This window comes from Melanostigma gelatinosum, assembly GCF_949748355.1.
Source record: "Melanostigma gelatinosum genome assembly, chromosome: 22".
Taxonomy (NCBI): Eukaryota; Metazoa; Chordata; class Actinopteri; order Perciformes; family Zoarcidae; genus Melanostigma; species Melanostigma gelatinosum.
In genome coordinates, this window is record NC_136655.1 from 1,302,735 (window position 1) to 1,325,387 (window position 22,653).

General features: G+C 44.8%; 1 protein-coding gene across 1 annotated transcript; it reads left to right on the top strand.

The window, feature by feature from the left end:
• Positions 1-4,066: 4,066 nt before the first annotated feature.
• On the top strand, positions 4,067-18,318 carry cand1 (cullin-associated and neddylation-dissociated 1). Its single transcript, XM_079294141.1, has 25 exons — positions 4,067-4,355; positions 6,366-6,441; positions 6,553-6,620; positions 6,702-6,856; positions 7,111-7,234; positions 7,949-8,036; positions 8,128-8,296; positions 8,417-8,522; positions 8,604-8,749; positions 8,895-9,046; positions 9,604-9,744; positions 10,091-10,232; positions 11,606-11,814; positions 11,896-12,154; positions 12,588-12,741; positions 12,813-13,050; positions 13,256-13,444; positions 13,539-13,682; positions 13,954-14,089; positions 14,887-15,063; positions 15,440-15,535; positions 15,744-15,913; positions 15,993-16,157; positions 16,651-16,758; positions 17,304-18,318. Exons 1-25 carry the CDS (start codon positions 4,288-4,290, stop codon positions 17,526-17,528), a joined length of 3,705 nt encoding a protein of 1,234 aa, XP_079150267.1. The 5' UTR covers positions 4,067-4,287; the 3' UTR covers positions 17,529-18,318.
• The last annotated feature ends 4,335 nt before the right edge of the window (positions 18,319-22,653 follow it).

A 22,653-nucleotide genomic window follows, 5' to 3' on the forward strand; every position in this document is an offset into this window, starting at 1 on the left:
AAGGGCTTAAAAGAGGGGGCTGAGCTGTTTAATGCAGCTCAGTATTTACAGTGTTTACATGTATTTAGATAATTAAACACCCTCTTTGAATTCGTGATTAATTATTTATATTGTTGGTGTTCATAAAAATATACACTGCAAAAAGTAACGTGTGCAGCATTTAAAAAAAATACCAATTTATTAAAAAATGTTAACTTTGATTTTTGTGATTATATCCAAAATATTAAATATATTAACCTGGAAACCACACACATACACACACACTCTCACACACTCTCTCTCTCACACACACACACACACACACACACACACACACACACTCTCAGGTATTTAAAGGTTCCTGTCCTGACTCGTCTCTGAGGATCCCCCCCCCCCAGCTGTGGATTAAAGGAGACGAACAGATTTCATATAAATATGATCATGGAGAATCATATCATGATATTAACATGTATTAAGGTATTACTACACAATTACGAAGTATAAATTGATAAACTAATACTGCCTAATGTCTCTCATAAAATCAGATTATTTTCACTGAAGTTCTGAATAAAAAGAGAAAATACTCAATACTGGACCGACCCTCCAGCAGAGACGGTCCACCGTAGACAGACCCAGATCCTCCAGCAGAGACCGGCCACCGTAGACAGACCCAGATCCTCCAGCAGAAACCGGCGGTGGACAGACCCAGATCCTCCAGCAGAGACGGTCCACCGTAGACAGACCCAGATCCTCCAGCAGAGACCGGTCCACCGTGGACAGACCCAGATCCTCCAGCAGAGACCGGCGGTGGACAGACCCAGATCCTCCAGCAGAGACGGTCCACCGTAGACAGACCCAGATCCTCCAGCAGAGACCGGTCCACCGTGGACAGACCCAGATCCTCCAGCAGAGACTGGCGGTGGACAGACCCAGATCCTCCAGCAGAGACCGGTCCACCGTGGACAGACCACTACCACTTTAGTCCACAGGGAGCGCCAAAATCAACATAAAATGAAAGTTATTTGTAGTCATTTTAAGTAAAGTAATACTACTCATCACACCTTCATCATATGTTTCATCATCCTCATCATCCTCATCATCTTCATCATCTTCATCATAATCATTTCCTGTGAGACATCTTAAAAAAAGAGTGTGTTTGTGATGCAGCTGGAGCCTCGTTTCATAGCTTACTGTCAAACGCTGTCAATGCATTAACACGCACATATGCACACACGCACACACACGCACACACTTAAATCACAGCGTGCATGTGTCAGTGGCTGCATTATGTGTCAACAGAGAGAGAGAGCCTGGGGGTTTATAAACATCCCAGTCAACTGATCTGTGACTCACCCCCCCACACACACACACACACACACTCATTCACATATACATACACACACTAAATGCCTTCAACCAGCATGAATAAAAATCATCCTGAATATCAGGATTCTCTGCATGTATGAAATTACTGTGCATGTGTGTGTGTGTGCGTGTGCGTGTGAAGCGGTGGATAATGTGCTCAGTGGCTCTAAATACACAGAGATGAAGAGGAGCTCCATGCAGTGCATCCAGTAAACAGGAAGTAGTTGTGAGGTTCAGTGAATAGACGCACCTGCTGCAGGTGATTCACACACACACCAGGAGGAGATGGTGAGCAAATCAAACAAACCCAAGGGACCCACAGAGATTTAGAGACAATCAAAGATGAAGACAGTACTTTATACTACATCTCAGAGGCTCCTAGTAGCTAGCATTCACGGGAGAAAAAGAACACACCGCCATTGTTTCTTTGGTCTGGGAACACAACTCGGACCGTTTATTTGCGCATGCGCACAACAGCATTCCAGTGCACACAGGCACACATCCTCCCATGTGACATCACTGCACAGGCCACTCAACATGGCTTTGCTACTCATATAAGGAATATCAAGTTCAAAGTTCAAAGTTCAAAGTTCACTTTATTGTCAAAGTTTCCACATGTGTTATGCATACAGAAATTTCGAAATGCCGTTTCTCGCAGTCCCACAGTGTAATATAGACATGAACATATAACATATAATAGAATAAAATAGAATAAAGTTAAGAACATAAGGGCCTAGATAAAGGATTAAACAAGTAGCAGCAGAGAATAAAAAGTGACTGGTGCTGATAAAAAGTGACTGGTGCTGATAAAAAGTGACTGGTGCTGATAAAAAGTGACTGGTGCTGGATGAGGGAAGGGGTGTGAGGGGGAGTAGATGTCCTGGTATGTTCCATTTGAGGCAGAGGGGAAAGGTGGGTGAGGGGGAGGGTGGAGAGGTCAGGGGAGAGATGGCAGGGGGGGAGAGAGGGGGAGCGAGAGGAGAGAGGGAGGGAGAGAGTTCAGCATCCTGACCGCCTGGTGGAAGAAGCTGTTCCTCAGCCGGGTAGAGCTCGAACGGAGACTGCGGAACCTTCTCCCTGAAGGCAGGAGGCTGAAGAGGCTGTTGGAGGGGTGGGTGGGGTCACCCGCAATGCCGAGTGCTTTGCGGGTGAGGCGGGTGTTGTAAATGTCCTGTAGTGTAGGGAGTGAGACTCCGATGATCCTCTGGGCAGAGTTCACAATGCGCTGCAGGCTCTTGCGGTTGGAGGCGGTGCAGCTTCCGAACCACAGCGTGATGCAGCTGCTGAGGATGCTCTCAGTGGCGCCTCGGTAGAATGAGAGCATGATGGGGGGGGGGGCTCCTGCTCGCTTGAGCTTCCTGATGAAGTACAGGCGTTGCTGGGCCTTCTTTGCCAGTGCAGTGGTGTTGCTGTTCCAGGTGAGGTCCTCTGTGATTGTCACACCCAGGAATTTGGTGCTGCTCACCTGTTCCACAGCAGCACCATTGATGGTCAGAGGGAGGGGGGGTTGGGAGTGGGTTCTCCTCCTGAAGTCAACAACAATCTCCTTTGTTTTCCCCACATTGAGGAAGAGATTGTTATTTTGGCACCAACGGACCAGCTGGTTCACTTCCTTCCTGTAGTTAGTCTCATCGTTGTGGCTGATGAGACCTACCACGGTAGTGTCGTCAGCGAACTTCACGATGTGGTTGGAGCTGTAGTTGGGTTTACAGTCATGGGTCAGCAGGGTGAAGAGAAGGGGGCTGAGCACACAACCTTGGGGGGCCCCCGTACTCAGTGTTAGTGTGTTCGAAGTGTTGTTGTTGACCCGAACAGCTTGTGGTCTCTCTGTGAGGAAGTCCAACAACCAGTTGCAGAGAGAGGGGCTGAGGCCCAGGTCTGTAAGTTTACACACAAGCTGCTGGGGGATGATTGTATTGAATGCTGAGCTGAAATCTATGAACAGCATTCTGACGTAGGAGTTCTTAGTGTCCAGGTGTGTGAGGGAACTGCACGTTCCCGTCCGGACGAGTCTCTACAGGCTTCCGGGTTCAACTTCCGGTTCAAGCGAGGATCTCTTCGTGCAGTTTGGGGCAGAATCCATGCTACCCCGATTCTGAATCTATTTGAGGGCGCTGATTGGCTAAATTCTATGTCACACATTTGTATCTTTAATCAGCAATTGGCTAAACTTTCATAGCTCCGCCTCTTTTGGGCAGTCTCTCCAGCGCCAGAGCTGCTGAGACGTGCACATGCAGAGAGGACGTGCAGGAAAAGCATATATTTACCGCAGATATCATATTTTACACATATGACTGGGTGATTCCATATTTCAAAAACACAAATATTGACAATTTGTATAGTTTATCATCATTATTATTTATTTTATTTGTTGTGGCTCAAGGTCTCTATTGACCAGCCGCCACTGCATCCCAGAATGATTTAATGCAATAAAAAAGGTATCAAACACGTATTACTACTTTGCAGTTAAATATTTAACATTTATTCCAACATGAAAAAAAGCAGAAAATAACACTTTGATAAACACGTCAGGACATCTTATTTTTGTCACCCTCACAGGCAATTCAGTATAATATAATATACATATTTAGTTATTTACTTACTTATTTACTAATTCATTCATTCATTTTATTATTTTTAAAAAGAGCTGCTCAAACAAACTGTGACCTCCGACCCCGCAGCGTCCATCCTGCTAACCCCGCCCCTCTGCAGAGAGAGAACGGGAGCTCCATTCAAACAAACCAAACTCCGCGCCTCGGGATGCGACAGTCGCTATAGAAAGAAGAGCAGCAACAGAAGAAGAAGAAGGAGAAGAAACCGCAAACACACTCCTCGTCACCTGAAGAATAAGGACCACCGGGACCCGTGAGACAGACACGCAGACAGACACACACACACACACACACACACTGAGAGCTAGCAGGAAGCTAATAGCTAACAGCAATGGCGAGCGCCTCGTACCACATCTCCAACCTGCTGGAGAAAATGACTTCCAGCGACAAGGACTTCAGGTAAAAAAAAAAAAAAAAGCCCGGGAAAACAAACCAACCGTTCGGCTCGCGCGCTATGAGCTCGAGCTGTGTTTTTCTTCTTCTCTTCCTTCATGCTAAAGACAGCGCTAGCGGTGGCTCTAGCATGCCAACTGCTAGCCTGCATGCTAACTGCTAGCCTGCATGCTAACTGCAAGCCTGCATGCTAACTGCTAGCCTGCCACCTGTCTGATCATCGTCACGTCGCTAGTTAGCTAGCGTTTGATTTGATTGACAGCGGATCAAACTCACAGCGTCAGCTAACGTTAACTGGTTAGCACATCATGCGAATCTGACAGCTTTGAGCTGCAGGTAAATAGTTAGCACCAGTTAGCAGTTAGCTTTGCCCTCTTAGCCGGCTGGCTAACTAACTTTTTTTCAAATGATTTTCATTATGTTTTATTGGCTTCATTCCATTTATTGTTACTGTATTGTGTGCTATTATTATTTTAAAATTATTATTACTGCTTCGATTATTTATCGCCATTATTTTTCGTTAGCCTAGCTCACTAACTTCTGTCATGCTGCAAGCTAGCGTGATATCAGCTCATCGTTTTCGTTTCTGTTTTAAATGTAATGTTAGCATCGCAGCTAACTGGTGCAAATGAAGTGTGTGTGTGTGTGTGTGTGTGTGTGTGTGTGTGTGTGTGTGTGTGTGTGTGTGTGTGTGTGTGTGTGTGTGTGTGTGTGTGTGTGTGTGTGTTAGCAATGCTAACTCGGGTGATGACAACATGTAAACAGTCTGATTATTGTCTCCATTAACAGATTACTTAAAAAATACTTCAAATAGGGAGAATTTGTGTCACAATGACAGAGTTTAACATTACTACTAATACATTACCATTAATAACATTGTTACATCTGGAACTGTCAAATGTATTTATGTGAAAAATTACTTCAATCATCAAAACAGAAGACAGTTTATTTTATGTCAATCGACTTAATGGATAAACGAATTGTTGCAGCTGTATAAAGTTTGTAGGACTTTCATTTATAACAAAAACATAATTTAATGAACTCTTAATATGTTTTGAGTAAGTTACTAATCTGTCAGATAAATGTAGCGGAGCAGAAGTGTAAAGTAGCATGAAACACACAAGTACCTCACATTTGTAGTACAGTACATATTTACATTCCACCGCTGCTGAGATTTGATTTATTGTGTAATCAATATATTTGGAGGTGAATAAACAGCTTCTAGTGTTTAGTGTGTTTCACTGTAAAGCAATAAATTACCGTACGTTATTCATGATAGTGTCGTTTATAACGTTTTAAGCAAACATTCACGATGTCTGTCTTCTTCATATTGAAGATAAGATCAAATAAAACTTTATTGATATTTAGAGGAGAAACTCTCAGAGACTGAAGAAAATAGAAATATATATATATGTCGTGAAGTAAAACAAATAGTAAGAGGTGTTTATACAAGTAGAATACGAATGGAAGTAAAAATAGAAACTAAAAGAGAAGTGAAAGAACACTACACGACAATTATAGTGAAAATAATGTTTTATTTCCAGCTTTAGGAATAACAATGTTGTAATAACAGATCTATAAAAGCAGAAACTGATAAATTTAATATAAACAAGTTTTTAACGTATATTTCTCATGTCAGATATTGATCGGGTGTTTTGGTCCGAGCATCAATGGTTCTTATATTCTGTCCATCGTTGATATAACTGTTTTTATGAGACATTTTACGGTTATTGTTCCTGAAATCCTCTCTTTATACGTCGATTTAAAAAAAATAAAATATCTGAAGTCACGACTCCAGCAGCCACAACATTTAAAATGATGTTAAAGCAAGTCCTCATTTGGCCTTTATGTTACGGAAAAGATGACCAGAAACAAATCTGATTGGTAACTGACCTCGCTAAGCCCCGCCCTCGAACACAGCCTGTCCAATCACAGCGTGTGTTGTCGACTCTGCTGTCTGCTCCTCTCAATTCATTCAGATGACTCTAGTTATTCATTTCTCGTGTTTCTCTGCAGGTTTATGGCCACTAACGACCTGATGACGGAGCTGCAGAAAGACTCAATTAAACTAGACGACGACAGCGAGAGGAAGGTCAGTTTACAACCGAGAGAAACTAGTTTATAGTTATAAATATATAGTTATAAACTCTGGTTTACTTTGAAACAAACCCAGGTATTGATCCATCGCTGTGTTGATTGACAGGTGGTGAGGATGATTCTCAAACTGTTGGAAGACAAGAATGGAGAAGTTCAGAATCTGGCTGTCAAATGGTAAAAACACATTGTTTTAAACATGTTATTTAGAGTTCACTGAGTTGTTTCTTTAACGTTGGGTGCGTTTGTTTTCCTCAGCCTGGGGCCCCTGGTGAGTAAGGTGAAGGAGTACCAGGTGGAGACGATCGTGGACACTTTATGCACCAACATGCTGTCGGACAAAGAACAGCTCCGAGACATTTCATCCATCGGACTGAAAACTGTGATCGGAGAGTTACCGCCCGCTTCTAGTGGTACAAATACTACTGTATACTACCACTACCACCTGTATCGAGTTGTGTATACTATGTTGTACTGATGGGCAAACGTAATAACACAGTACATCAGATATTACTCGTTCTCCTACTACTCTGTTTCTGGTACTTTAAAGTACTACTACTACTGAAGCTGTCACTGCTTTAGGTTGTAATCCGCTGCCATTCAAAAGGCAGTAGACACCCCAGGATACACTAATACTTGTACCCTCCGTGTGTACTTGCACCTCCAGGCTCGGCTCTGGCTGCCAGTGTTTGTAAGAAGATAACGGGTCGTCTGACGTCGGCCATCGCCAAACAAGAAGACGTGTCCGTCCAGCTGGAGGCGCTCGACATCATGGCCGACATGCTCTGCAGGTTGTCTGGCTGTCTGTCTCCCTGTCTCTCTGTCTGTCTGTCTGTCTCTCTCTGCCTGTCTGTCTGTCTCTCTCTGCCTGTCTATCTGTCTGCCTGTCTCTCTGTCTCTCTCTCTGCCTGTCTGTCTGTCTATCTGTCTGTCTGTCTCCCTGTCTCTCTGTCTGTCTGTCTCTCTCTCTGCCTGTCTGTCTGTCTATCTGTCTGCCTGTCGCTCTGCCTGTCTGCCTGTCTCTCTCTCTGCCTGTCTCTGTCTGTCTGTCTGTGTCTGCCTGCCTGTCTCTCTGTCTGTTTGTCTGTCTGTCTCTCTGTCTGTCTCTCTGTCTCTCTGTCTGTCTCTCTGTCTCTCTGCCTGCCTCTCTGTCGGTCTGTCTGTCGGTCTGTCTCTCTGTCTGTCTGTCTCTGTCTGTCTGTCTGTCTGTGTCTGTCTCTCTGTCTCTCTCTGTCTAGTGTTTGGTTGGTTTATTGTTGGACTCTGTGAGGATTCAATATGATGATTTATCATCCTTATATCGACTATTTATATATCAATTAAATTAGATTAGTGTTCTTGTGCCCAGACATATGGCAGTGGTTGCGTTAGATTTTCTCTTATTTTGACGGGCAGGGTTGTATAAATTCCATCATAATCTATTAAATCTGCTTTGGTGTTCAGAGGGGTAAAGTAGACGACAGTTAACCGTCTACCTGTCTGTCTACCTGTCTGTCTCTCTGCAGACAAGGTGGTCTGTTGGTGAACTTCCATCCCTCCATCCTCAGCTGTCTGCTCCCTCAGCTCACCTCCCCCAGGCTGGCCGTCAGAAAGGTGCATTGCTCTTTATATATATACATAAATGTATTTAGTCATTATGTTCCTGTGACAGCGGCTGTGTTGATACCGTGCGGATGTTTTTCAGAGGACCATCATGGCTCTGGGCCACCTGGTCATGTCCTGTGGGAACCTGGTCTTCATCGATCTCATCGAGCACCTCCTGGCGGAGCTGGGGAGGAACGACAACATGTCGACCACCAGAACCTACATCCAGTGCACGGCCGCCATCAGCCGGCAGGCCGGACACCGGATCGGTGAGTCGGCACATTTACTCTAGAACTGTAGTCCAGTACACATCTGAGGTACTCGAGTATTTCTGTATCTCAGTCGGCTTTATTCGTAACTTTTCATCTGTCCTAACTTCCTGTCCTTAGGAGAGTATCTGGAGAAGATCATTCCTCTGGTGGTGAAGTTCTGCAACGTTGACGATGATGAGCTCAGAGAGTACTGCATCCAGGCCTTTGAGTCCTTTGTTAGGAGGTACTACTCAGAGGAATACTGCCAAAGTACTTCTGTAGCTGTTTGTGTTTTTATTTAATTTGAATGTGTTGTTTATTACAGGTGTCCTAAAGAAGTTTACCCCCACGTTCCCACGGTCATCTCCATCTGCCTGCGCTACCTGACCTACGACCCCAACTACAACTTTGACGATGAGGACGAGGACGACAACGCCATGGACGCTGAGCAGAACGATGAAGACTACCAAGGTACTCCATCGCAAACTGAAGACAAGTTGAAGTGAATGTCTGCACGTACGATCGCTGTGGTTGAAAGCAGCCGATTGATGAACGAACCCATCTGGATGTCGTCCCCCTGCTGTCTGGGCAGTAACAGCCGCTCTTCTGTGCGCAGGCAGCGACGATGAGTACAGCGATGACGACGACATGAGCTGGAAGGTTCGGCGGGCGGCCGCCAAGTGTTTGGACGCCGTCGTTTCAACTCGTCACGAGATGCTGCCGGAGTTTTATCGCTCCGTCTCTCCTGCACTCGTCTGTCGCTTCAAGGTACCGTCAAGTTCTGCTTACTTCATCGCCTCCTCACTGATGCTTTATCTTCACCTCCTCATCACCGAGATCTCATCAACTAGGTCTGACAGCAGCAGTTAAAAAAAGATCCAGACCTGTACTAAGTTCAGCTGGAGAATATAACGAGTCTGCGCCAGCTCATTGATCACCTGGATCGGGTTCTACCTGTCAATGGAAGGAACCCATCACTTTCATTGACACTAATCTCGACCTGTTGTTTTTAAACGTATCGATCGTTAATTGCGAGTAACGCTACCGTCTATTGTCAAAAATGTGTCACTGGTCGGGCCTCTTCTTACCCGACCAGTGGATCAGGTCTATCGCTACCATACCGTAGCCTCGGATCGGGTGGATCCCCGCGTGACCCTCGGATCGGGTGGATCCCCGCGTGACCCTCGGATCGGGTGGATCCCCGCGTGACCCTCGGATCGGGTGGATCCCCGCGTGACCCTCGGATCGGGTGGATCCCTGCCTGTTGATGTAATGTATGTAAGCCATACTTGTCTATCTGACTGGACCTGTCTGTCTGTCTGTAGGAGAGGGAGGAGAACGTGAAGGCGGATGTTTTCCATGCCTACCTGTCGCTGCTCAAACAGACCAGACCGGCTCAGAGCTGGTTGGCTGATCCGGACGCCATGGAGCAGGGAGACACACCGCTAACTATGCTGCAGAGCCAGGTAACGTCACAAATGATGCATTTATGGAGGAGGATGTATTAATTATGCATTCATTCACTAATTGCGTCTTCTCAAGTGTGAATATTTGCAGGAATCTGTAGCTTCTTTACAGACCAAACAACTTATCAAGAGCGTTATTGGCAGATGATTTTGTAATGAAAATAGACGTTGGATCCCAAATTTGTGCAGAGAATTGTGTGAGTTAAACGATGCCACCAGCTATAATTATCAGATTTGCATTCTGTTATCGCTGACAGGAAACACTCTGCATCCTGCTCCGTCAACCACAGAAGAAGAGCTGTCGTGGTCTTTCTGTCTCTCACTCTGTGAACGTCTCCGTCTGCAGGTTCCAATGATCGTGAAAGCTCTTCACAAGCAGCTGAAGGAGAAAAGTGTCAAAACCCGCCAGTGTTGTTTTAACATGTTGACTGAGCTGGTGAACGTCCTCCCGGGAGCCCTGACGACCCACATCCCAGTACTAATACCAGGTAACTAATACCAGGTAACTAATACCAGGTAACTGATACCAGGTAACTGATACCAGGTAACTAATACCAGGTAACTAATACCAGGTAACTAATACCAGGTAACTAATACCAGGTAACTGATACCAGGTAACTGATACCAGGTAACTGATACTAGGTAACTAATACCAGGTAACTGATACCAGGTAACTGATACCAGGTAACTGATACCAGGTAACTGATACCAGGTAACTGATACCAGGTAACTGATACCAGGTAACTGATACCAGGTAACTGATACCAGGTAACTAATACCAGGTAACTGATACCAGGTAACTAATACCAGGTAACTAATACCAGGTAACTGATACCAGGTAACTGATACCAGGTAACTGATACCAGGTAACTGATACCAGGTAACTGATACCAGGTAACTGATACCAGGTAACTGATACCAGGTAACTAATACCAGGTAACTAATACCAGGTAACTGATACCAGGTAACTGATACCAGGTAACTGATACCAGGTAACTGATACCAGGTAACTGATACCAGGTAACTGATACCAGGTAACTGATACCAGGTAACTAATACCAGGTAACTGATACCAGGTAACTGATACCAGGTAACTAATACCAGGTAACTGATACCAGGTAACTGATACCAGGTAACTGATACCAGGTAACTAATACCAGGTAACTGATACCAGGTAACTGATACCAGGTAACTAATACCAGGTAACTGATACCAGGTAACTGATACCAGGTAACTGATACCAGGTAACTGATACCAGGTAACTGATACCAGGTAACTGATACCAGGTAACTGATACCAGGTAACTAATACCAGGTAACTGATACCAGGTAACTAATACCAGGTAACTAATACCAGGTAACTGATACCAGGTAACTGATACCAGGTAACTGATACCAGGTAACTGATACCAGGTAACTGATACCAGGTAACTGATACCAGGTAACTGATACCAGGTAACTGATACCAGGTAACTGATACCAGGTAACTGATACCAGGTAGTACTACGTCATCGCTGCAACGACTAATACTCTCGCTGGGTCTTTAAAAGCGCCTCACGAGTAGTTCGTCTGATTTTGAACCGAAATGTCCTTTTGATTTGGTTTTTCACTTTCTAAATTAATTTTTGCCGCCCACAAGAGTCAATACACGGTGCATGGGTTATGAAAGAGGCGTGGCTAAAGGGGAGGGGGCGGGGCTGTTATTCTGTATCGGCATGTGGCTTCCTGTTTTATGGCTTTGAACATGCAGAGGTTTGATACCTTTTTGATCCTTTTTTGAAGTGTTGGTGGGGAGTCAGAAAGATGTGTAATATATGTACAGTATTGCAGTATTATTAGTAATAGTAGTATCTGTGTTTCAGGTATCATCTTCTCTCTGAACGATAAGTCGAGCAGCTCCAACCTGAAAATCGACGCCTTGTCCTGCCTCCACGTCATCATGGTCACACACCCGGCCCACGCCTTCCACGCCCACGTCCCCGCCCTCGTCCCGCCCGTGGTGGCGTGCGTGGGAGACCCCTTCTACAAGATCACCTCCGAGGCGCTGCTCGTCACCCAGCAGCTCGTCAAGGTGGGAATCGAACCAGTGGGGAGGACGTCTTTGATCTCTGTGCCTCGTAGTGATTCTACCGTCCCTCTCTTTCTGTTCCAGGTGATCCGACCTCTGGACAACCTACCGGAGGCCTCGGACAGCTTCGACCCCTCCCCTTACATCAACGACCTGTTCACCTGCACCATCAAGCGGCTGAAGGCCGCCGACATCGACCAGGAAGTCAAAGAGCGAGCCATCTCCTGCATGGGGCAGATCATCTGTAACTTAGGGGACCGTCTGCCGGCTGAACTTCCTGGAACGCTGTTGATCTTCTTGGAGCGCCTCAAGAACGAGATCACCAGGCTGACCACGGTGAAAGGTAAGCCCCGCCTCCAGCTCATTATGCAGATTTGATCTCTTCAGGCCGTGCGTTGAACCAGTGAACCAGCTGTGTGTTTGAGTCTCTTTGTACGTTTTATTAAACGGCTTCGGGACAAACCATCTTTTTTTATACTCGTTGAAACATTTTCAACGTCTCAGGACAATTTGTCTTTTTATAAAACTGACTTTCTATTCACTGTTTACTTCAGCTCGTTCTGTGTACACATCTCACATCAAAACAACGTTAAATAATTATGAACGAACAGAAACAGGTGTGACATATTTGGTTTTATTGAAAATACACACATTGATTTATCTTTGAGTTTCAGACACGTACGCTGTTCATAGGATTAAAAATAGGACTGGCTTTAAATGGACTCTCTGGAGGTTTACCGTCATAAAGAACGCTTTATTTCTTCTCCGTGTTGCAGCTCTGACGCTGATCGCCGGTTCTCCGCTGAAGATCGACCTGAGGCCGGTTCTCCCCGACGCCGTTCCAATCCTCGCCTCCTTCCTCCGAAAGAACCAGAGAGCTCTGAAGCTCGGTACACTGGCTGCTCTGGACATCCTGCTGAGAAACTACAGGTAACACACACACACTCAGCCGTAGGCTCCGCCCACCCCTCGCTGTCCTAACCCCGTCTGTGACCCTTCAGCTCGGCGGTGACCCCCGTCATGGTGGACGCCGTCCTGGCCGAGCTGCCCCCCCTCATCTCAGAGAGCGACATGCACGTGTCCCAGATGGCGCTGAGCTTCCTGTCCACGCTGGCCGTGACTCACCCGTCCTCGCTGGGCCAGCTGAGCGGAGGGAACATCCTGCAGCAGCTCATCGCGCTGGTTCGATCCCCGCTGCTGCAGGGCGGAGCGCTCGCCGCCATGCTCGACTTCTACCAGGTACAGAGGGTGTTTTTTTACTTTACTTCTATTTTAATATATATATATATATATATATATATATATATATATATATATATAAACATATTAAAATAAAATAAACATATTAAAATAAAATAAACATATTAAAATAAAATAAACAATCAGTTCCAGTTTTCCAGCTGACATTCTGTGAACACTCGTGTTTCCTGTTCTTGCTGTTCAGGCCTTGGTGGCCACAGAGACGTCCGGTCTGGGTTACATGGACCTGCTGAGGATGCTGACCGGTCCGGTTTACTCCCAGACTGCCGCTCTGCCTCACAAACAGGCCTACTGCTCCATCGCCAAGTGTGTGGCGGCTCTGACCAGAGCCTGTCCCGAGGAGGGGCCGGCGGTGGTGGGACAGTTCATCCAGGTAAAGTCACCTGTCCGATCCACCTGGAGCTCTCAATGTGGGAATACATGGACATCTTAGAGCAGGTCTAAATAAAGTTATTTTGTATCTGTAGGACGTGAAGAACAGCCGCTCCACGGACTCCATCAGACTGCTCGCTCTGCTCTCATTGGGCGAGGTGGGACACCATGTGGACCTGAGCAGCCAACCGGAGCTCAAGACGGTCATCCTGGAAGCGTTCTCGTCCTCTAGTGAAGAGGTAACGCCCGTCTGTCCCAGCAGGAAGTGCCTCTCAGAGTTTCACAGTAAAAGTCTGTGTGTGACGGCAGAATAACAAGAGTGCTGCAGTATATTGAGTGTTTTATTCTGCTCAGTAGAAATGATTACAATTTTCAAAGTACGGTTTACATTTTGTTCTACCTCGCCATTTGCAAGGGTCTTAAGATGTACTAATGGATGAATCATTGACGAATTGACTCCAGCTTTTTTACATCTCTCCCCCCTCCCTCTCCCCCCTCCCTGTGTCTCAGGTGAAGTCTGCAGCCTCCTATGCATTGGGCAGCATCGCGGTGGGGAATCTTCCGGAGTATCTTCCCTTCGTCCTGCAGGAGATCTCCTCCTCTAAGAGGCAGTACCTGCTGCTGCACTCGCTCAAAGAGATCATCAGTAAGAGCAGCTCGGTGTGTGTGTGTGGGGGGACTCTGGTTGTAACCTGTGTGTGTGTGTGTGTGTGGGGGGGGGGACTCTGGTTTTAACCTGTGTGTGTGTGTGTGTGTGGGGGGGGGACTCTGGTTTTAACCTGTGTGTGTGTGGGGGGGGGACTCTGGTTGTAACGTGTGTGTGGGGGGACTGTGGTTGTAACGTGTGTGTGGGGGGACTCTGGTTGTAACGTGTGTGTGGGGGGACTCTGGTTGTAACGTGTGTGTGTGTGGGGACTGTGGTTGTAACGTGTGTGGGGGGGGGACTCTGGTTGTAACGTGTGTGTGGGGGGACTCTGGTTGTAACGTGTGTGTGTGGGGACTGTGGTTGTAACGTGTGTGTGGGGGGACTCTGGTTGTAACGTGTGTGTGGGGGGACTCTGGTTGTAACGTGTGTGTGTGGGGACTGTGGTTGTAACGTGTGTGTGGGGGGACTCTGGTTGTAACGTGTGTGTGTGGGGACTGTGGTTGTAACGTGTGTGTGGGGGGACTCTGGTTGTAACGTGTGTGTGTGGGGACTCTGGTTGTAACCTGTGTGTGTGGGGACTGTGGTTGTAACGTGTGTGTGGGGGGACTCTGGTTGTAACGTGTGTGTGTGGGGACTCTGGTTGTAACCTGTGTGTGTGGGGACTGTGGTTGTAACGTGAGTGTGTGTGGGGACTCTGGTTGTAACGTGAGTGTGTGTGGGGACTCTGGTTGTAACCTGTGTGTGTGTGTCCGTGTGTGTGGGGACTCTGGTTGTAACCTGTGTGTGCCCGTGTGGAGGTTCGGCGTCGGTGTCCGGTCTGAAGCCGTACGTGGAATCGGTTTGGACTCTGCTGCTCAAACACTGCGAGTGTCAGGAGGAAGGAACCAGGAACGTGGTGGCCGAGTGTCTCGGCAAGCTGACGCTGATCGACCCCGAAACCCTGCTGCCCCGCCTCAAAGGATACCTGCTGTCAGGTAATCAATACTCTGATCAAGAACCAATTAAATGAACATTTTGATCAATAACTACCAAATCAATACTCTGTAAAGCACTTATTGATTGTTTAAGTCTTATTTTTCTTTGTGGAAACGGTGACAAAAATTAAATAAAAACTCCAACCAATAGGAACGTTGGACGTCGTGTTAAGCCCCACCCCTCAGCTCCAGCCAGCCAATCAAACGGCCTCATTCTCCTCAACCTGCATCTCATTGGTTTAAAGATTAAAAAGTGTGAATTAAAGAGTTTTAGATGAAAACTGCTGCTGGACCTGAAGCAGTCGTCTGAGGATTGATGTGAAATATTGATTTATTGATTGCGTGTGTGTGTGTGTGCGTGTGCGTGCGTGCGTAGGTTCGTCGTACGCCAGGAGCTCCGTGGTGACGGCGGTGAAGTTCACCATCTCTGATCAACCACAGCCCATCGACCCGCTGCTGAAGAACTGCATCGGTACGAATGATGTCACACCAACCAATCAATCATCACAACAGTTGCATATTAACTTTGTGATTGATTATGCACCAGAATAATATCTATATGTTGTTGTAGATTTATAATTATTGATGTGTAGCGCTCCAGCAGAACGCCGTTCAGTTTATCTTAGCTTTACAGCTCTAGCATGACGTTTACTCGTTTCTTTACTTCTGTTATTTCTCAGGTGACTTCCTGAAGACGCTGGAGGACCCCGACCTGAACGTGCGTCGCGTCGCTTTGGTGACGTTCAACTCGGCCGCTCACAACAAACCGAGTCTGATCCGAGAGCTGCTGGACTCGGTTCTACCGCAACTCTACAACGAGACCAAAGTCAGGAAGGAGCTGATCAGAGAGGTGAGACCGTACGGAGGGCTAGAGACACTGAGGTGAGGAGGGGGGGGTCAGTCAGCTGATGGTGTGTGTGTGTGTGTAGGTGGAGATGGGTCCCTTTAAACACACGGTGGATGATGGTCTGGACTTGAGGAAGGCTGCATTTGAGTGCATGTACACTCTGCTGGACAGCTGCCTGGACCGACTGGACATCTTCACCTTCCTGAACCACGTGGAGGACGGACTGAAGGACCACTACGACATCAAGGTCTGACCGCACCCCCACAACCACAACTACAACAGTACTGCTGCAGTACCAGGTCCTTTGAGAAAATACAGGGTTCTGGTAACCTGATTGGTTCAGGTCCTCTGAAGTCAAAGCGTCACGTGTTAAAGCTGCATTCTCTCTAGTGTCCACCAGGGGGCGACTCCTCTGGTTCTATAGAAGTCTATAGAAAATGACTCTACTTCTCTCTTGATTTATTACCTCAGTAAACATTGTAAACATGAGTTTATGTCTCAATCTCTAGTTTCAAGTCTTCTTCAACACAGCGTGATGTTCATTTAGTACATTATGGTCCATTTAGAGTCACACAGACCATAAAGCAGGGGATGCTTTAGGGCGGGGCTACACAGTGATTGACAGGTCTCTGATGGACTAAAGCAGGGGATGCTTTAGGGCGGGGCTACACGGTGATTGACAGGTCTCTGATGGACTATAAAGCAGAGTATGTTTGGTGATGATGATGTCGTCTCTCCAGATGCTGACGTTCCTGATGTTGGCCCGGCTGTCGTCTCTTTGTCCCAGTGCCGTCCTCCAGAGACTGGACAGACTGGTGGAGCCGCTGAGAGCCACCTGCACCACCAAGGTACACCTGCACCAGTAGGACCAGACTGGGGGGTTACACTAAATCACTAGTGCCTGTTTTAATTTAGTGTATTTATGTCTCTTTTACTTGTTCGATGTCAGTTGAAGATATTTGTGTATTTCCAGCGGTGGAAGAAGTACTCTGATCTTTTAGTGAAGCAAAAGTAGTAATACCACATTGTACAAATACTCTGTTACAAGTAAAAGTATATAATAAGTTCCAGTATATCAGCATCAAAATATACTTAAAGTACTAAAAGTAAAAGTATTGATTCTGCAGAATAATATGTATATTTTATTGATCCATTAAGGTGTAAATAAAGGCTTTATATACTGCTGGTAGTTTAATATATAATAATACATCATCGTGTATTAGTTTGTTATATTTAGTTTTAAAGTAACTGAAGTTATCAGATCAGATAAAAGTCACTACGAGCAGTAAATGATCGATTTAAAGAAAAGAGGATAAAACTAGTAATCAGGTGCTTGTTGTAAAGTATTGTAAAGTATTATAAAGTGCTTAACGTCTGGTGTGTTCATCTGCAGGTGAAGGCGAACTCAGTGAAGCAGGAGTTCGAGAAGCAGGACGAGCTGAAGCGGTCGGCGATGCGAGCCGTGGTGGCGCTGCTGACGATCCCCGAGGCCGAGAAGTCGCCGCTGATGTCGGAGTTCCAGTCTCAGATCTCGTCCAATCAGGAGCTGGCGGCCATCTTTGACTCTATCCAGAGGGACTCCAGCTCCGCCAACATGGAGTCCATGGACACCAGCTAGGAGGGAGACAGACAAAAACACACTCCCCCATGATGCAACACGCCACCAACCAAGCCCTGCCCCCCCTCCTCCCCCTGCTGCTGGAGCACGTACCCTGCAGCATGTTTCCATGACAACAGGACACACACACACACACACACGTAGTGACACACCCATGATGCATTGCACTGAAATCAGAAGAAAGGAAGCAGACTGATGTACGGACAAAATCTAAGAACAAAAACAAAAAAGTTCCATATGAGGCTTGGAGGCTCCTCCCCCTTCCTGTTTGTTTTTACTTGCGAGGCCGTCTGATTGGCTGATCTCCCTGTTCATCATCATCTTTTTCTTCTTTTTTTTTTGTTATTTCCATAAAGTTCCACAGGTACTGTGCTGTAACCTGATTGGCTGCTGCTGAGTGACTGACAGTTGGCGTGTTATCGAAACCGACCAATGGGGAAACGGCCTTTTATTGCCTGACGCTGTGGTGACCAATGGGAGAAGAGCTCGCTCTGGTTGTTTATTTTTTTGAATGATGTAGGTAACCAATAGGATGCTTAAGTGGGCGTGTCAGGGAGGGGGAGTGAGTAGACTGGTGGGCAGGGTTTTACCGTTTGTGGACCAATCAGCTTTCTTTGTTTCCCCCTGATTCAATAGCCCCGCCTCCAGTCCCTTCACTCCTCTGAAGGGAACAGGGGACAGATTATTGGTCCATTGGTTTTGATCTGCTGAAACCGGTCCGGTCCGGACTCTCCACTGTTGTTTATCGCCCAATGAAAAGAATAAAAGGGTTCATTTCTGCCTGCCTTCATACTTCTTTCTGTCTCGTTTCTTCTTGTGTCGCTTCAAACAAACACAAATCTGCTTTATTTTTGTGTCTGAACATCTTCAGAGTTGTAACTCATTTAAATATGAACACATATTATATAAATAAACAAATACATAAATCTGGAAACCGTAGAACAAAGATGCCTTTACTTCAGTTTCACAATAATCCAGTTATAGTTATTTGTACATCAATAAGTATACTTAAAACAAGAACTGCTCATTTATAATTCTGCATACTTTTAAGGCAAGGCAAGTTTATTTGTATAGCACATTTCAACAACAAGGTAATTCAAAGTGCTTCACATAAAACCATTAAAAGCATCAAAACATAAGGCAAAAGAAAAGGAGATTTAAAAACAATTAAGAACATTCATTAAAACATTAAAAAACAGTGCAAGAAATAAAATGCAGAACTGCAGGAAATTGATTAATATATGAATTGAACGTGGTTCAATTAAAGGCAGCAGCAAACAGAAAAGTCTTCAATCTTGATTTAAATGAGCTGAGGGTCTCAGCAGACCTGCAGCTTTCTGGGACTTTGTTCCAGATATGTGGAGCAGAAAAACTGAACGCTGCTTCTCCATGTTTAGTTCTGACTCTGGGAACAGAAAGTAGACCGGTCCCAGACGACCTGAGGGGTCGGGATGGTTCATAAGGTAGCAGCAGATCGGAGATGTATTTTGGCCCTAAACCATTCAGTGCTTTGTAAACCAACAGCAGGATTTTAAAGTCAATTCTTTGTTGGACAGGAAGCCAGTGCAAAGACATCAGAACTGGAGTGATGTGATCCACCCTCCTGGTCTTAGTGAGGACTCGAGCTGCAGCGTTCTGAATCAGCTGCAGCTTTCTGACGGACTTTTTACAGAGACCTGTAAACACACCGTTACAGTAGTCCAGTCTGCTGAAGATAAATGCGTGGACAAGTTTTTCCAAATCCTGTTGAGACATAAGTCCTCTAATCCTTGATATGTTCTTCAGGTGATAGGAGGCTGATTTTGTAATTGTCTTGATATGGCTGTTCAGGTTGAGGTCTGAATCCATAACTACACCTAGATTTCTGGCTTGGTTTGTGGGTTTTAACATCAGTGACTGAAGCTGAGCAGTGATTTTCAATTGTTCGTCCTTGGTACCAAAAACAATTACTTCTGTTTTATCTTTGTTTAATTGAAGAAAATTCTGGCACATCCAGTTGTTGGTTTGTTCAATGCAGTTACCCAGCCCTTGTATGGGATTATAGTCCCCTGGTGACATAGTTATGTAGATTTGTGTGTCGTCTGCATAATTATGATAACACACTTTGTTGCTTTCCATAATCTGAGCTAGTGGAAGCATGTAGATGTTGAACAGAAGAGGCCCCAGTATTGAACCTTGGGGAACACCACATGTCATTTTAGTCAGCTCTGATGTGTAATCAGCTACAGACACAAAGTATTCTCGGTACAAAGTATTCAAGTAGGATTCAAACCAGTTAAGTGCTGTGCCAGAGAGTCCCACCCAGATGTTTAGTCTTTCTAGGAGTATGGCATGGTCGACCGTGTCGAATGCAGCACTGAGATCCAGTAACACTAAGACTGAACTTCTGCCATTGTCTGTGTTTAAGTGGATGTCGTTGAAAACCTTAACAAGAGCAGTTTCAGTGCTGTGGTGCTGTCGAAAGTCTGACTGGAAAACATCAAAGCAGTTATTTACGGCCAAGAAGTTGGTCAGCTGTTGGAAAACCGCTTTTTCAATTATTTTACTTAAAAATGGGAGGTTTGATATTGGCCTATAATTTTTCATCGTTGCGGAGTCTAAACTAGCCTTCTTTAGGAGTGGTTTAATAACTGCAGTTTTTAGGGCTTGTGGGAAGACACCTGAGAGAAGGGATGTGTTTACAATATGTAAGAGATCAGTGGTCATGCAGTTTGAAATATTTTTGAAAAGTGTGTTGGTAGAATATCCAAGCAGCAGGAGGATGACTTCAGATGTTCTATAATGTCTTCTAGGCTTCTACGGTCGATTGAATGAAATTGTGTCATGATATTTGAATGGATGTTATTCAGAGATCGGGACAACACATATCCTGTGGTTGGTGTGGAGGCACTGACTGCTTGTCTAATTTTCTGAATTTTGTCAGTAAAAAAGGAGGCAGATTGATTGCATGCCGGTGGATTGGAGCTCAGCAGCTACCGACACTGGAGGGTTTGTTAGCTTGTCGACGGTAGCAAATAAGGCGCGTGTGTTGTTCTTGTTTTTGGTTATGATGTCAGAGACGAATGACTGCCTTGCATTTCTAAGTTCCAAATTATAATTTCGAAGTTTAAGGATTAATTTGCAAAATGTAAAAACAAATGTGTCAAGTTGTAGCCTTCAGAACAATTAACTAACTGTTCTTAACAGATATACAGACAATCCTTTAGAAGTACCAATACCAGTGTAAAAGTACTTTCTTTCAATTTACGGTTCTCATATATATATGAATAACTCTAACTGAAAAAATCGATTGAAGTATAAAACAGCATTTACTGGGAATATTCAAGCCGATTATGATGTACTTGTAGTTAAGTACAGTACTTGAGTAAACGTACTTCATGAGCTTAAAGTACATCAAACAAACATGTGAAATACTCGTGAACAGTTTTTCTGTTTGCAGTAGTTGAAGTACATTTGAAGCAGCAGAGGGAGCCAGAACACAGTACTTCATTAGTAGTACGAGTACACCACACCTGTGATGTGCTGATCTACAGGTAGGAATGTAAATAAACAACTTCCTGTCCAGATGGCTAAGCTCTGCTCTGATTGGCTGTTTCAACGAGGCAGAGAAACCAGACGAGTGACGCTCGTTGGTCTCGGTCTCCTAGCAGCAGCTGAATTGATGAGTTTGCATCATTGACTTGCTGATGATTTGTTTCCTCTTTGAAGTTCAGCAATGTATCCTCTGTGTTCAGAGCGCCGCCATCACCGAACCTTCAAAAAATTAAAATATTCTCATCACCGACAGAAATAAGGAGAAAAAAACAGTCTAATAAGATTTATCGGCTGAATCTGAAGCTTCTTTTGTCTTTAATCGTCTTTTTTCTGCTTTATATCAAATTATAATACATTTCCCTTAGTGCCTTTATTCTGAAACACTTTTAACATCTACACACCAATACTTTGATTATATTTTTTAAGGTCACAGAAAGGCCTTTATTTTGAAAATTAGGACCATATATGTTTTTTAATTCGTCAAATACTGATTTTAATTAATTTAAAGTCCCTTTATCACCAGTGTTATCATTTTATAAATAATTTTTTGTTCGTTCAAACTATCATAAATACTTTTCCATAGTACCTTTATTCTGAAACACTCACTGGAATGCCTTTATTTTGAAAATTAAGAAGAGATATTTTTCAGTTGGTCAATTTCTTATAATTATTTTCTGATGCTTTTTCACTGGTGTTCAGTTTCATTCAGTCATCATTTTACAAATCGTCGCAATTTATAAATTAAACATTTCTCTTAGGGCCTTTATTCTGAAAAACGGAGGCGGCTATTCCGCTGTTAATTGCACATGAAGTGTTCCTTTATGTGTTGAATGTTTTTGATAAAACATGTGGTTGAGATCTCGGTGATGTAGTATGTTACAACAGTGATTAAGTAGATGAAGTGTTACTTTGAGTTCATTCTGCCGATTATACTTTTACTTCAGTCAGGCTTTGATTGCAGGACTTTCACTTGTAGTGATGTGAACTCTAACTTAAGAAACACACACAGAGGAAGTGTGTCAGAAAGGGAAGCTGGTTGGGTGGGGGGGGCGACGCTGTTCTTGGTGACTACTTCCTGTTTAGGTGTGGCTTCACAGCACTGTAGTGAACACTGTGTGTGTGTGTGTGTGTGTGTGTGTGTCTCGAGGCGTGTTCCCGTCAACATGCTCCGACACGCTCAGTTGCTCGCTGACTGCAGCAACACACACACACACACACACACACACACTGTGTTTAATGTTTGGGTTTTCTTTGGTGACCTCATGAGTTGCTTTGACCTTCGACCTCCAGTGTGAGCAGAGAGGAAACGACTCATTAACACATTTCGAGGGTCACATGATCATTTTGACACGTTTGAGACGTTTATATTTGGTCGAACAGGTCGAAGTAATTAGTTTGTTTGAAGAAGTATTCAGACTCTTTACTGCAGTAAAAGTACTTATACCACACTGGGAAAATACTCCACTATAGTAAATAAAAACCCTGTATTCAAAACCTTACTTAAGTATTCAAGTATTATCAATTAAATACAGTTAAAGTATTGAGTGATCAGTAAAATTTTCCTATCAGTAATGCAGAGGAGTACAAAGTA